Source organism: Ranitomeya imitator, chromosome 8 (genome assembly GCF_032444005.1).
Source record: "Ranitomeya imitator isolate aRanImi1 chromosome 8, aRanImi1.pri, whole genome shotgun sequence".
Lineage (NCBI taxonomy): Eukaryota > Metazoa > Chordata > Amphibia > Anura > Dendrobatidae > Ranitomeya > Ranitomeya imitator.
In genome coordinates, this window is record NC_091289.1 from 5,068,422 (window position 1) to 5,083,467 (window position 15,046).

Sequence of the window (15,046 nt, forward strand, 5' to 3'; positions counted from 1 at the left end):
CCCCGTATGCGTTGTAGGCGCTTCGCGTCCCTCGTATGCGTTGTGGGCGCCTCGCGTTCCCCGTATGCGTTGTGGGCGCCTCGCGTCCTCCGTATGCGTTGTAGGCGCCTCACTTCCCTCGTATACATTGTGGGCGCCTCGCATCCTCCGTATGCGTTGTAGGCGCCTCGCGTCCCTCGTATGCGTTGTAGGCGCCTCGCGTTCCCCGTATGCGTTGTAGGAGCCTCGTGTCCCCCGTATGCGTTGCAGTCGCCTCGCGTCCCCTGTATGCGTTGTAGGCCACTCGCGTCCCCGTATGCGTTGTAGGCGTCTCGCGTCCCCCTTATGCGTTGTAGGCGCCTCGCGTTCCCCGTATGCGTTTTAGGAGCCTCGCTTCCCTCGTATGCATTGTAGGCGTCCCTCGTATGCGTTGTAGGAGCCTCGCGTCCCTCGTATGCGTTGTAGGAGCCTCGCTTCCTTCGTATGCGTTGTAGGAGCCTCGCTTCCTTCGTATGCGTTGTAGGAGCCTCGCTTCCCTCGTATGCGTTGTGGGCGCCTCGCGTCCCTCGTTTGTTTTGCAGGTGCCTCGTATTCCCCGTGTGCGTTGTAGGAGCCTCGCTTCCCTTGTATGCGTTCTAGGAGCCTCGCGTCCCTCGTATGCGTTGTGGGCGCATCGCGTCCCTTGTTTGTTTTGCAGGCGCCTCGTATTCCCCGTATGCGTTGTAGGAGCCTCGCTTCCCTCGTATACGTTGTGGGCGCCTCGCGTCCCCCGTATGCGTTGTAGGCGCCTTGCGTCCCTGTATGCGTTGTAGGCGCCTCGCATCCATGTATGCGTTGTTGGAGCCTCGCGTCCCCCGCATGTGTTGTAGGTGCCTCGCGTCCCCCGCATGCGTTGTAGGCGCCTCGCGTCCCTCGTATGTGTTGTAGGCGCCTCACACATGCGTTCTAGGTGCTCTTTGCAGCTTATAATGCCAGGCAAGAATTGTGACCACATTTTGGTATAAGTTTTTGGCACAGGAGGCTGAAATCTCATCTGTTTTAAAAGATTTTCAGGACAATGGTCACGTAGTAAATGATCTAACGGTTAACAGCCCCCGGACTATGGACCTTGTCCAGAGAGAAGTTATTCCAGGTCACGTGGCGGCGGAGGGTGAAGATCAGAACTGGAGATGGATCCAATGTAACAAAGAGGAATCCTGTAATATTACATGATCTAATGATTTCACACCGCTCCTGCTGACATCTCCTCTCCTGCTGACATCTCATCTCCTGCTGACATCACCGCTCCTGCTGACATCACCTCTCCTGCTGACATCTCCTCTCCTGCTCACATCTCCTCTCCTGCTGACATCACCGCTCCTGATGACATCTCTTCTCCTGCTGACATCTCTCCTGCTGACATCTCCTCTCCTGCTGACATCTCTCCTGCTGACATCTCCTCTCCTGCTGACATCTCTCCTGCTGACATCACCGCTCCTGCTGAGATCTCCTCTCCTGCTGACATCACCGCTCCTGCTCACATCTCTCCTCCTGCTGACATCTCTCCTGCTCACATCTCCTCTCCTGCTGACATCACTGCTCCTGCTGACATCACCACTCCTGCTGACATCACCGCTCCTGCTGACATCTCTCCTGCTCACATCTCCCCTCCTGCTCACATCTCCTCTCCTGCTGATATCTCCCCTCCTGCTGACATCTCCTCTCCTGCTGACATCTCCCCTCCTGCTGACATCTCCTCTCCTGCTGACATCTCCCCTCCTGCTGACATCTCCTCTCTTGCTGACATCTCTCTTGCTGACATCTCCGCTCCTGCTGACATCTCTCCTTCTGACATCTCCGCTCCTGCTGACATCTCTCCTTCTGACATCTCCGCTCCTGCTGACATCTCTCCTGCTGACATCTCCGCTCCTGCTGACATCTCTCCTGCTGACATCTCTCCTTCTGACATCTCCGCTCCTGCTGACATCTCCTCTCCTGCTGACATCTCCTCTCTTGCTGACATCTCTCTTGCTGACATCTCCGCTCCTGCTGACATCTCTCCTTCTGACATCTCCGCTCCTGCTGACATCTCTCCTTCTGACATCTCAGCTCCTGCTGACATCTCTCCTGCTGACATCTCCGCTCCTGCTGACATCTCTCCTGCTGACATCTCTCCTTCTGACATCTCCGCTCCTGCTGACATCTCTCCTTCTGACATCTCCGCTCCTGCTAACCATAGCCTTTGTCTGGCCCCTGCATGTATTCCATGGGGTTCCCCTTTCCCAGCATGCACCTCTCCTAACACCCTGATATCCATTTTGTCAGCGGCTTGTAGTAACTAAATGGAAAATCAGCTCACTCCCGAGGCGTAATTCCAGTCCAGGATGGAGCACGGGGATCCTGCACTCGGCAACTGGGAACAGCGTGAAAATGGATCCAGCTCACACACCATGTGACCAGCGTTCAAGAAGTTTATTGTTCGAAACGCGTCTGGTTCTTATACATCGGCCCTATTTTATATTTGCAATGTTGCCTGAGACGTCCTCATTGATGTTGTACCATTGTAAAAAGAATTCTTCCAAATAAAGCCGAATGAAAGATTTTTTATTTGTTATCGACACCCTGGTGTGTGAGCGGGATCCATTCTCACACTGATCAGGTTTGTAGCAGCACATGATCCCGGGTCGCAGAGAATACGCAATATCTGCTGAATATCCCACCTGCTGCTACACGAGGCGCGTACATCGCCGACATTGCCCAAGGTATCAGGCACAATCCAGCGAATGTTGGGAAACTGGATCCGGCGCAGATTGTGAAAAACTGCTGCGATGGATCTGGCTAGCATATCTAGATTATTGGTTACAAAAAAATTTGGAGCATGCTCAGTTTAAAAAAACGGAATCCAGCGCCGGAATCCGTCATTTTCCGTCATTCTAGCAAATATACAAGTCTATGGGGAAAAAAACAGAAACATTCGCCGGATCCGTTTTTTTTTTAAATTTAGCCGGATTGAGCCTGAAAGCGAAAACCTGATGTGTGAAAGTCGCCTAAGGCTGCTTTCACACATCAGTTTTTTGCCGTCAGGCAGGGTCTGGCGAATTTTAGAAAAAACGGATCTGTTGCAAATTGTGAAAAACTGATGCAACGGATCCGTTTTTTTGCTGGATGTTTTTTTTTAATGGATACAGTTTGGACTTCCGTTTTTTTTTAAAACTCGCCGGATTTGCCTGATGGCAAAAACCTGATGTGTGAAAGTAGCCTAACACATTTACTGCACTGCTGCAAAAATAAATGCTGTAAATCTGCAGGAAGTCATTATCTGGTAATAGAGACCCCCATCTCCAGGTCTGGATGGTGGTCTGGTTGGATTGCTCTGTGCTCTGCATTGTTCTGCTCTTGGATGCATTGCTCCTGGCTGGCCTGCAGGCTGTTATATAGGCCTCCCCGGGTCAGCTGCTCTGCAGAGTCTACAGGAGGGCGAAGGGCTCTGCACAGTCTACAGGAGGGCGAAAAGCTCTGCACAGTCTACAGGAGGGCGAAAAGCTCTGCAGAGTCTACAGGAGGGCGAAAAGCTCTGCAGAGTCTACTGGAGGGCAAAGATCTCTGCACAGTCTACTGGAGGGCGAAAAGCTCTGCAGAGTCTACAGGAGGGCGAAGGGCTCTGCAGAGTCTACAGGGGGGCGAAAAGCTCTGCACAGTCTACTGGAGGGCGAAAAGCTCTGCAGAGTCTACAGGAGGGCGAAGGGCTCTGCACAGTCTACAGGGGGGTGAAGAGCTCTGCAGAGTCTACAGGGGGGCGAAAAGCTCTGCAGAGTCTACAGGAGGGTGAAGAGCTCTGCAGAGTCTACAGGAGGGTGAAGGGCTCTGCCCAGTTTGCAGGAGGGCAAAGTGCTCTGCACAGTCTACAGGAGGGCGAAAAGCTCTGCACAGTCTACAGGAGGGCGAAGAGCTGTGCAGAGCAGCACAAAGAGGAGTCAGGTACGGAGCCGGAGGCCATTATGGGATTATTCGCCCCCATTTCTGGTTGTTCTGAATCTGCCGCTGACTCCGCTCAGATGAGACACTGCAAACACTGGATGTTGTCAGTTCAGTGATGGCAGGAAGTGACAGGATACATTGTTGCAAAGCAAAAAATAATCGTTGCAGTGAAGTTAATTACGAGCTGAGGCCTCTGCTGTAGGACTACCACCCTCAGTGGAGCCGCCTGTGGCTACAGAAGTATTTGTCTTTTCCTGGAAGGGGTTAATGCTGAGCTCGGGGCGCTGGAATTGGCGCGGGTTCTACATGTTGTTTTTCTTCAGCAGATGGATTCCGCGGCGGAGAACGCGTCCACCACAAGGTTCCGGGATTATCTGAGGATTCGGAGCGTGCAGCCACAGCCGGACTACGGTAACGGCACAATCCTCTGAGCCCCCGTTACCCCGACTGACCTCGAACAGCCCATTAGACGCTGTTCAGACTGCAGCGGCCCTTTACCTTGCATTGCCCTTTACCTTGCGTTGCCCTTCACCTTGCGTTGCCCTTTACCTTGCGTTGCCCTTTACCTTGCGTTGCCCTTTACCTTGCGTTGCCCTTTACCTTGCGTTGCCCTTTACCTTGCGTTGCCCTTTACCTTGCGTTGCCCTTTACCTTGCGTTGCCCTTTACCTTGCGTTGCCCTTTACCTTGCGTTGCCCTTCACCTTGCGTTGCCCTGTACAATGTCCGCCGCAGGTCACTTATCTGTCGCTGCAGGTCCAGTCCTGTACGATATACTCACTGGTCCGGCTTTACTCCATTGCTGCAGAGGTGCCAGTGCCGTCCGTAAGGTAACACTGAGGGCCAGTCCATCAGGTCACAGGTATTGTCTTCCACCTGTTGCTGTTACCTGTCGGCCATGTTGATGTGACTCGTTGGTGGGTGTCCGTGGACGCTCCGTCCCCTCGTATCACCAGTTCTGTCTCCTCATCTGAGCACATCCCGAAGCTGCTAAGGCTGGGTTTACATGGCCAATCTCAGGATGTATAGACTGCGGCAATTCTAGGGAAATAAATCTCTGCTGTTCCCTAAAATGGGGGGTAGTGGTGTAAGTAAAGCTTCTGCACCCCAATATCTATGTCCCTTGTCTGTAATGAGGCTGTTTGGGACAAGTTGCAGCTCCAGCACGGATGAGCCACTCGCCTACGTAATCAGTGAAGAGGGTGCGACACTCACATTGTAACGATCAATGGGGTCCCACAGGTCAAATAATGGACTGCTCCAAAACCCCTTTAAATGTCTGGTAGTAGCTGAGGGGCTCCCTGTACAGGTTTTTGTTCTGCGCCTCTGGGGGCGCCTTATGATTATTTGCACTAGTAGCAATGTCGGCAACATCTCTATGATCGATTGATCAAGGATCTCGGATATAACCCAGCCTTAGAAAGCGGATCCCATGTCACGATCCTTTCACTGTGTGAATGAATCCGTTTAGAACTGTCACATATAGACATAATGAGAGGATACAAAGTAACGCCTTCATAACACCCACGTAAACTTTTTCCATTGTAAAACTTAAGACTGATCTGTAACGTTGATGTTTCTGTCACCAACTTATCTAATGTGTGTTTCCATCATTTACAGACAAATGCATGATGTCTAAAAATTCACATGCCACTTTCATGTCCTTCATGTGTATTGCAGATGAAATTGTGCGCTTTCTTTTCAAGATGGCGGATGAGATTGGGCTGGAGAAGAAGACATTGGAGGTAATCTGTTCAAAAGAGCAAGGAGTAATGCCTTCTAGTAAAAAGGGTACCGTGATGGGGTCAGACAAAATGCCTGAATTTTCTTCTTGTTTATGATCTTACCATATCAGGTTAACATTGCCCACACACTACTTTGTCCTCCATTCCTAGTTTTCTCCTGGTCGACCAATAGTCATTCTGACATGGAGAGGGACGCAGCCAGAGCTGAAATCCATCATACTGAACTCCCATACTGATGTGGTTCCTGTGTTTGAGGTGCGGAATATCACGGCAGCTGCAGTACATCAGGAAGGAGAGAAGGGTTTCTCTCCGTAATGGGGTATTTAACTAGATAAGTCTTGTTCCTTTCTAGGAATTCTGGACTTATCCACCATTTGCAGCCCATAAAGACAAGAATGGAAATATCTATGCAAGAGGAACGCAGGACATGAAATCAGTCACCATCCAGTAAGTCGGTGTGAGATCTGCTGTGACGTTTTATGAGTAGCCTGAGCCGTGGGGTTGATACTATGGCTTTTGTGATGGTTTGCAGGTATCTGGAAGCCATACGACAGCTGAAATCAGAGGGGCGACAATTCCTACGCACCATACACCTCACCATGGTACCAGGTAAGACGTGACTCGGATGCAAGGTTGTTTTGCATCTTGAGAGCCAACAGTAAAGCAGCAGAGCTGTAAGTATAGATGAAGATGTGTCAGCAATCTGTCATCAGTTTATTGGTTTACTTTTGTGACAGATGAAGAAATTGGGGGTCACATAGGGATGGAGATCTTCGTGGACCAGCCTGAATTCCGTGCACTAAATCCGGGAATTACACTTGATGAAGGTCAGTGTGGATGTCTGCCTTCCCTCTTCTTCCCCCCAGCCGTCCCTCTTCTCTGCCCCCAGCCGTCCCTCTTCTCTGCCCCCTGCCGTCCCTCTTCTCTGCCCCCTGCCGTCCCTCTTCTTTCCCCCCAGCCGTCCCTCTTCTCTGCCCCCAGCCGTCCCTCTTCTCTGCCCCCTGCTGTCCCTCTTCTCTGCCCCCTGCCGTCCCTCTTCTCTGCCCCCAGCCGTCCCTCTTCTCTGCCCCCAGCCGTCCCTCTTCTCTGCCCCCTGCTGTCCCTCTTCTCTGCCCCCTGCCGTCCCTCTTCTCTGCCCCCTGCCGTCCCTCTTCTTTCCCCCCTGCCGTCCCTCTTCTTTCCCCCCAGCCGTCCCTCTTGTCTGCCCCCAGCCGTCCCTCTTCTTTCCCCCCAGCCGTCCCTCTTCTTTCCCCTGCCGTCTCTGACCCGGTCACTCTAATTTTCAGGTCTTGCGAATCCCACAGATGATTTCAGTGTTTTCTATGGAGAGAAATGCGTTTGGTGTAAGTTTTTGCGCAGCTGATCCTTAAATGGATGTTTTAAAGGGGTTGTCCAACATCAGGGCCAGTGAGTGGCTGCAGCGGTCACCTCTCTATACAACTAGTATAAGATCTGGTTCTGTGAATTGCTGAAGCCAATTATTGGCTGCAACAATGAAGTGCTGTTGATTTTACCAACTAATTAGCTGCAGCGTCGCATGTTTTACCCGCACAATTTCTTGGAAAGCCGAGTGACAACCAGCATGGCTATCGCCACAGCTTCCACAGAGGTTGTCGGCAGTTTGTAGACCCACAACACATTCTGAATTATTAGGGGGGATCATTCTAATAGATAAGATGGTGGATATACACAGGGCATAAAAGTCTTCAGATCTCATAACATGTTCCACATTTTTCACATTACGGCCACAAACGTAAATGTATTTTATTGGGCTTTTCTGTGACACAAACAGACTGTAGCAAGAATTTGTGACGTGTAAAGGAAACGATACGAGGTTTGATTATTGTGACCTGTTTGTATTCAGCCCCTGAGTCAGTACCTTATAGGACCACCTTTCTCTGCAGTCTTTTGGGGTCTGTCTCTCCACCTTTCGCTGCAGTCTTTTGGGGTCTGTCTCTCCCTCCTTTCTCTGCAGTCTTTTGGGGTCTGTCCTCCTTTCTCTGCAGTCTTTTGGGGTATGTCTCTCCTCCTTTCTCTGCAGTCTTTTGGGGTCTCTCTCCCTCCTTTCTCTGCAGTCTTTTGGGGTCTGTCTCTCCACCTTTCTCTGCAGTCTTTTGGGGTCTGTCTCTCCACCTTTCTCTGCAGTCTTTTGGGGTCTGTGTCTCCCACCTTTCTCTGCAGTCTTTTGGGGTCTGTCTCCCTCCTTTCTCTGCAGTCTTTTGGGGTCTGTCTCTCCAGCTTTCTCTGCAGTCTTTTGGGGTCTGTCTCTGCTCCTTTCTCTGCAGTCTTTTGGGGTCTGTCTCTCCACCTTTCTCTGCAGTCTTTTGGGGTCTGTCTCTCCAGCTTCTCTGCAGTCTTTTGGGGTCTGTCTCTCCCACCTTTCTCTGCAGTCTTTTGGGGTCTGTCTCTCCCTCCTTTCGCTGCAGTATTTCAGGTTCTCTCTCCACCTTTCTCTGCAGTCTTTTGGGGTCTATCTCTCCCACCTTTCTCTGCAGTCTTTCGGGGTCTGTCTCTCCCTCCTTTCTCTGCAGTCTTTTGGGGTCTGTCTCTCCTCCTTTCTCTGCAGTCTTTTGGGGTCTGTCTCTCCCACCTTTATCTGCAGTCTTTTAAGGTCTGTCTCTCCAGCTTCTCTGCAGTCTTTTGGGGTCTGTCTCTCCAGCTTCTCTGCAGTCTTTTGGGGTCTGTCTCTCCCACCTTTCTCTGCAGTCTTTTGGGGTCTGTCTCTCCTCCTTTCTCTGCAGTCTTTTAGGGTCTGTCTCTCCACCTTTCTCTGCAGTCTTTTGGGGTCTGTCTCTCCCTCCTTTCTCTGCAGTCTTTTGGGGTCTGTCTCTCCCACCTTTCTCTGCAGTCTTTTAAGGTCTGTCTCTCCAGCTTCTCTGCAGTCTTTTGGGGTCTGTCTCTCCCACCTTTCTCTGCAGTCTTTTAAGGTCTGTCTCTCCAGCTTCTCTGCAGTCTTTTGGGGTCTGTCTCTCCAGCTTCTCTGCAGTCTTTTGGGGTCTGTCTCTCCCACCTTTCTCTGCAGTCTTTTGGGGTCTGTCTCTGCTCCTTTCTCTGCAGTCTTTTGGGGTCTGTCTCTCCTCCTTTCTCTGCAGTCTTTTAGGGTCTGTCTCTCCACCTTTCTCTGCAGTCTTTTGGGGTCTGTCTCTCCCACCTTTCTCTGCAGTCTTTTAAGGTCTGTCTCTCCAGCTTCTCTGCAGTCTTTTGGGGTCTGTCTCTCCTTTCTCTGCAGTCTTTTGGGGTCTGTCTCTCCCACCTTTCTCTGCAGTCTTTCGGGGTCTGTCTCTCCCTCCTTTCGCTGCAGTCTTTTGGGGTCTGTCTCTCCCACCTTTTTCTGCAGTCTTTTGGGGTCTGTCTCTCCACCTTTCTCTGCAGTCTTTTGGGGTCTGTCTCTCCTCCTTTCTCTGCAGTCTTTTGGGGTCTATCTCTCCCACCTTTCTCTGCAGTCTTTTAAGGTCTGTCTCTCCAGCTTCTCTGCAGTCTTTTGGGGTCTGTCTCTCCAGCTTCTCTGCAGTCTTTTGGGGTCTGTCTCTCCCACCTTTCTCTGCAGTCTTTTGGGGTCTGTCTCTCCCCCTTTCTCTGCAGTCTTTTGGGGTCTGTCTCTCCACCTTTCTCTGCAGTCTTTGGGTCTGTCTCTTCAGCTTCTCTGCAGTCTTTTGGGGTCTGTCTTTCCAGCTTTGAACATCTACAGGTGACATTTTGCCCCTTCTTCTTTTCCTCTCGATCAGCGACGTTGGATGGAGACGTCTGTGATCAGTAATTTTCACGTCGCAGATTCTCTGGGATTCGGGTCTGGACGGTGACACTGCCGTTCACACACAGGAATATGATCTGATCTAAACCCTCCATTGTAGTTCTGGCAGGATGTTGAGGGTCGTTGTCCTGCTGGAAGATGAACCTATGCCCCAGTCTCAAGTCTTCTGCAGCCTCTAACCGGGTTTCCTCCAGGATTGTCCGGTATTTAGCTCCATCCATCTTCCCATCACCTCTAACTAGCTTCCCTGCCCCTGCTGAAGAAAAGTATCTCCACAGCAGGAAGCTACCACCATGTCTGAGTGTGGGGAGAATAATTTAAAGGTGATATGCAGTGTTAGTTTTCCACCTTACAGTGTTTTGCATTTAGCTCAAAAAGTTCTAGTTTGGCGTCATCTGACCAGAGCCCCTTCTTCCACATGCTCGCGGTGTCCCCTATATTAGACTTATTATAGCATTCAAAAATGTCTTTCTTGTTGCCAATTTTCCACAGAGGCCAGATTTGTGGATTATGCAACTAATAGTTATCCTGTGGCCAGATCCTCCCATCTGAGCTGTGGATCTCTGCCGCTCCTCCAGTTATCTCCGCAGTGACCATGGGCCTCTCGGCTGCTTCTCTACTCGGTGCTCTGCTTGCTTGGGATGTCAGCTTAGGTGGACGGCCATGTCTTGGTGGGTTTGCACTTGTGCCAGCCTCCTTCAGTTTTTTTGGATGATAGATTGCACAGTGCTCCATGCGATATTCACAGCTTGGGATAATATATATATTTTTTTTAGAACCTAACCCTGATTTACTCTTCTCAACAACTTTATCCTTGACCTGTCTGGTGGGCTCCTTAGTTTTCATGATGCTGCCACTGGGTTGATTTTTTTTTTTTTTTTTTCACTCAGGATTTTATTTAGGGGCATCGGTCTGCTGGGGCTGAATACAAATGCACCTCACAATTATCAGATTTATATTTTTTAAATAATTTTAAAACCTTGTATCATTTCCTTTACACTTCATAAACCGTTGTTACTTTGTGTTTGGTGTCACAGAAAATCCCAACAAGATACATTTTACGTTTGAGGGTGTAATGTGAAAAGATGTGGAAAAGTTCAGAGGATATGGAGACTTTTTCAAGTCACTGTGTACATCTATATTGTGTAGGGCTGTGGGAGCGCTGGGGCTGGGCCCCCGGGGTCTGATATTGGTTGGGGTGGTGCATACATGACCTCTGACCTTGTGTCCTGCAGGGATCACCGTTTACTGTCGGGGGGACCCTGGACACGGCTCCCGCTTCATAGAGAATACAGCGGCTGCTAAGTTGGTGAGTGTCCCCTCCCCCCATCCTCGTACGACTTATCGGTAAAAGTTCTCCAACATTTTACCCAAATTGTTGATGTGAATTTATTATCCACAGAACTCAGTGATCTCGAGTTTCCTGGGCTTTAGAGAAAAGGAGAAGAAAAGGTAAAGACACTTTTCTGCATCTAAAGATGGCTGTCAGTGTATTTCCTTGACCTTCCTCGTCGCTGACCTCAGAGCTGCTCATCCTCCGGTTGTGAGGGAGCTTTGTGCAGCAGGAGCCATCTCTTCCATCATTCTTCTCTGCCTTGTTTCAGACTTGAGGACAACCCCGGCCTGACGCTTGGAGATGTCACCACGATAAACCTAACCAAGGTGAGCGGGGGCGTTTCCTGCAATGTCATCCCAACAGAGATGTCTGCAACCTTTGACCTCCGGATACCCCCCACCGTGGACCTGAAGGTAAAGCCACATCCAATCTCAGAGGGTCTACTCAGTGTTTTGCCTCGTTGCCACCTCGTTCCCACCAACCTTGGGTTCCTCTGTCTCTGCAGGAGTTTGAGTCGCGGATAGAAGGCTGGTGCCGGGCGGCCGGAGACCAGATTAGCTTTGAGTATCATCAGGTAAGAAGCCCCCGATGACAGATGTGACCTCACAATGAGGAGCAAGTCGGCGGCTTCATATCTCTCCATATCTTCTAGAAATGTATGAACCAAAGAATGACGACCCCCGAAGACTCCAACCCCTGGTGGAAAGCGTTCAGTGACCCCTGCAAAAAGCTGTGAGTGGGGGAGGGCAGACAGTCCCTCGAATGATCCGGATACTAAATGTACTGGCCGTAGTCCTGTAGATTGTGACCACAAGTGTCAGTAAGATCTGTGACCGGAGCAAAAGCCCAGGAAAACATGGAGGTTTCTACTTTTTCTTTCAGGGGTTTAAAGTTGAAGCCTGAAATCTTCCCTGCTGCCACTGACAGCCGCTACATCCGAACCGTGAGTTATGTCAACACCTCCGGGTGATGTCACCGCTGATCTCTGGTGATGGATAGGAGGCATTCTCAGTGATGTCACCACTGATCTCCGGTGATGGATAGGAGGCATTCTCAGTGATGTCACCGCTGATCTCTGGTGATGGATAGGAGGCATTCTCAGTGAGGTCACCGCTGATCTCTGGTGATGGATAGGAGACATTCTCAGTGATGTCACCGCTGATCTCTGGTGATGGATAGGAGACATTCTCAGTGATGTCACCTCTGATCTCTGGTGATGGACAGGAGACATTCTCAGTGATGTCACCGCTGATCTCTGGTGATGGATAGGAGGCATTCTCAGTGATGTCACCTCTGATCTTTGGTGATGGATAGGAGGCATTCTCAGTGATGTCACCGCTGATCTCTGGTGATGGATAGGAGACATTCTCAGTGATGTCACCGCTGATCTCTGGTGATGGATAGGAGACATTCTCAGTGATGTCACCTCTGATCTTTGGTGATGGATAGGAGACATTCTCAGTGATGTCACCGCTGATCTCTGGTGATGGATAGGAGACATTCTCAGTGATGTCACCTCTGATCTTTGGTGATGGATAGGAGACATTCTCAGTGATGTCACCGCTGATCTCTGGTGATGGATAGGAGACATTCTCAGTGATGTCACCGATGATCTCTAGTGATGGATAGGAGACATTCTCAGTGAGGTCACCTCTGATCTCTGGTGATGGATAGGAGACATTCTCAGTGATGTCACCGCTGATCTCTAGTGATGGATAGGAGACATTCTCAGTGAGGTCACCTCTGATCTCTGGTGATGGATAGGAGGCATTCTCAGTGATGTCACCGCTGATCTCTGGTGATGGATAGGAGGCATTCTCAGTGATGTCACCGCTGATCTCTGGTGATGGATAGGAGACATTCTCAGTGATGTCACCGCTGATCTCTAGTGATGGATAGGAGACATTCTCAGTGAGGTCACCTCTGATCTCTGGTGATGGATAGGAGGCATTCTCAGTGATGTCACCGCTGATCTCTGGTGATGGATAGGAGACATTCTCAGTGATGTCACCTCTGATCTCTGGTGATGGATAGGAGGCATTCTCAGTGTTGTCACCGCTGATCTCTGGTGATGGATAGGAGGCATTCTCAGTGATGTCACCGCTGATCTCTGGTGATGGATAGGAGGCATTCTCAGTGAGGTCACCTCTGATCTCTAGTGATGGATAGGAGACATTCTCAGTGATGTCACCGCTGATCTCTGGTGATGGATAGGAGGCATTCTCAGTGATGTAACCTCTGATCTCTGGTGATGGATAGGAGACATTCTCAGTGAGGTCACCGCTGATCTCTAGTGATGGATAGGAGACATTCTCAGTGAGGTCACCTCTGATCTCTGGTGATGGATAGGAGGCATTCTCAGTGATGTCACCGCTGATCTCTGGTGATGGATAGGAGGCATTCTCAGTGATGTCACCTCTGATCTCTGGTGATGGATAGGAGACATTCTCAGTGATGTCACCGCTGATCTCTGGTGATGGATAGGAGGCATTCTCAGTGATGTCACCGCTGATCTCTGGTGATGGATAGGAGGCATTCTCAGTGAGGTCACCTCTGATCTCTAGTGATGGATAGGAGACATTCTCAGTGATGTCACCGCTGATCTCTGGTGATGGATAGGAGACATTCTCAGTGATGTCACCGCTGATCTCTGGTGATGGATAGGAGGCATTCTCAGTGATGTCACCTCTGATCTCTGGTGATGGATAGGAGGCCTTCTCAGTGAGGTCACCGCTGATCTCTGGTGATGGATAGGAGACATTCTCAGTGATGTCACCTCTGATCTCTGGTGATGGATAGGAGACATTCTCAGTGATGTCACCGCTGATCTCTGGTGATGGATAGGAGGCATTCTCAGTGAGGTCACCGCTGATCTCTGGTGATGGGTAGGAGGCATTCTCAATGATGTCACCGCTGATCTCCGGTGATGGATAGGAGACATTCTCAGTGATGTCACCTCTGATCTCTGGTGATGGATAGGAGACATTCTCAGTGAGATCACCTCTGATCTCTGGTGATGGATAGGAGACATTCTCAGTGATGTCACCTCTGATCTCTGGTGATGGGTAGGAGGCATTCTCAGTGAGGTCACCGCTGATCTCTGGTGATGGATAGGAGGCATTCTCAGTGAGGTCACCGCTGATCTCTGGTGATGGGTATGCTGCGTTCTTGTAGTAACAGATGTAAACTCATGGATGTTTCTTCCCTCCACAGGCCGGGTTTGATGCTTTGGGCTTCTCCCCCATGAACAACACCCCAATTTTGCTCCATGATCACAACGAGTACTTAAATGAAGGCATTTTCCTCCACGGGATCCAGATTTACACTCTGATCATCGAATCTCTGGCCAGCGTCCCCCCGATCCCTGGAGAACAATGATGCTAGAGCTGCTCCTGTGTGTCCAGCAGAATGACTTCTGTGCTCAAGGACTGACCTCTAAGACTAAGCTTTAAAGGGAACCTGTCACCTGAATTTGGCGGGACTGGTTTTGGGTCATATGGGCGGAGTTTTCGGGTGTTTGATTCACCCTTTCCTTACCTGATGGCTGCATGCTGGCTGAAATATTGGATTGAAGTTCATTCTCTGTCCTCCGTAGTACACGCCTGCACAAGGCAAGATTGCCTTGCGCAGGCGTGTACTACGGAGGACAGAGAATGAACTTCAATCCAATATTGCGGCCATCATGCAGCCAGCGGATAAGGAAAGGGTGAATCAAACACCCAAAAACTCCGCCCATATGACCCAAAACCAGTCCCGCCAAATTCAGGTGACAGGTTCCCTTCAACCTCTAGGCCAGGGCCTGCTTCCTTCAGTACTGCAGCTGTAGTGAAACTACAACTCCCAGCAGGTGGCTGTTAGCGCAAAGTGGGAGCATCTGCATTGCTGAAGACAGCGGGTCTCTGCTCTAAGGAATCCTCAGGGAGTTACAAAATCTGAAGAGATCTGACAACCTCCTCACACCGATCATATCACTGACCATTCTCCATGTATTCACTGCCATCCCCAGTGTCAAAATAAAGAAGAAAGTGGAACCAAGATGCCAAATGCACATCTAATAAACGCTGCACAATAATTACATTGTTTAATCTCGTAATTCATGTAAATGGGCAGAAAAGTGGCAGATTGTACATATTTAGTCTATCAGCAGAATAGTGAGTGCAGCTCTGGGGTATAATTACAGTAATGTAATGTATGTACACAGTGACTGCACCAGCAGAATAGTGAGTGCAGCTCTGGGGTATAATACAGGAGGTAACTCCGAATCAGTAATGTAATGTATG

General features: G+C 50.2%; 1 protein-coding gene across 8 annotated transcripts; it reads left to right on the forward strand.

Annotated features, from left to right (window-relative positions):
• The first annotated feature begins 3,343 nt into the window (after positions 1-3,343).
• ACY1 (aminoacylase 1) lies at positions 3,344-14,841 on the forward strand. 8 transcript variants are annotated; one of them, XM_069736098.1, is made up of 15 exons: positions 3,344-3,718; positions 4,257-4,347; positions 5,615-5,679; positions 5,830-5,934; positions 6,032-6,126; positions 6,212-6,288; positions 6,417-6,506; positions 6,966-7,022; positions 10,666-10,739; positions 10,833-10,882; positions 11,035-11,179; positions 11,272-11,340; positions 11,419-11,498; positions 11,649-11,709; positions 13,980-14,841. In XM_069736098.1, exons 1-15 carry the CDS (start codon positions 3,359-3,361, stop codon positions 14,142-14,144), a joined length of 1,584 nt encoding a protein of 527 aa, XP_069592199.1. In that variant the 5' UTR covers positions 3,344-3,358; the 3' UTR covers positions 14,145-14,841. The 8 variants fall into 8 exon arrangements, with proteins under 8 accessions (XP_069592199.1, XP_069592200.1, XP_069592201.1 ...); XM_069736099.1 differs by having other exon boundaries at positions 4,260-4,347; XM_069736100.1 differs by having other exon boundaries at positions 3,421-3,936; positions 4,263-4,347.
• The last annotated feature ends 205 nt before the right edge of the window (positions 14,842-15,046 follow it).

Excerpts from the sequence above, each read along its gene's own strand:
- ACY1 (XM_069736098.1), top strand. The coding sequence starts at position 3,359 with ATGCATTGCTCCTGGCTGGCCTGCAGGCTGTTATATAGGCCTCCCCGG. Across the intron at positions 4,348-5,614 it reads GCAGCCACAGCCGGACTACG|ATGAAATTGTGCGCTTTCTT; the intron begins GTAACGGCACAA and ends TGTGTATTGCAG. Across the intron at positions 6,289-6,416 it reads ACACCTCACCATGGTACCAG|ATGAAGAAATTGGGGGTCAC; the intron begins GTAAGACGTGAC and ends CTTTTGTGACAG.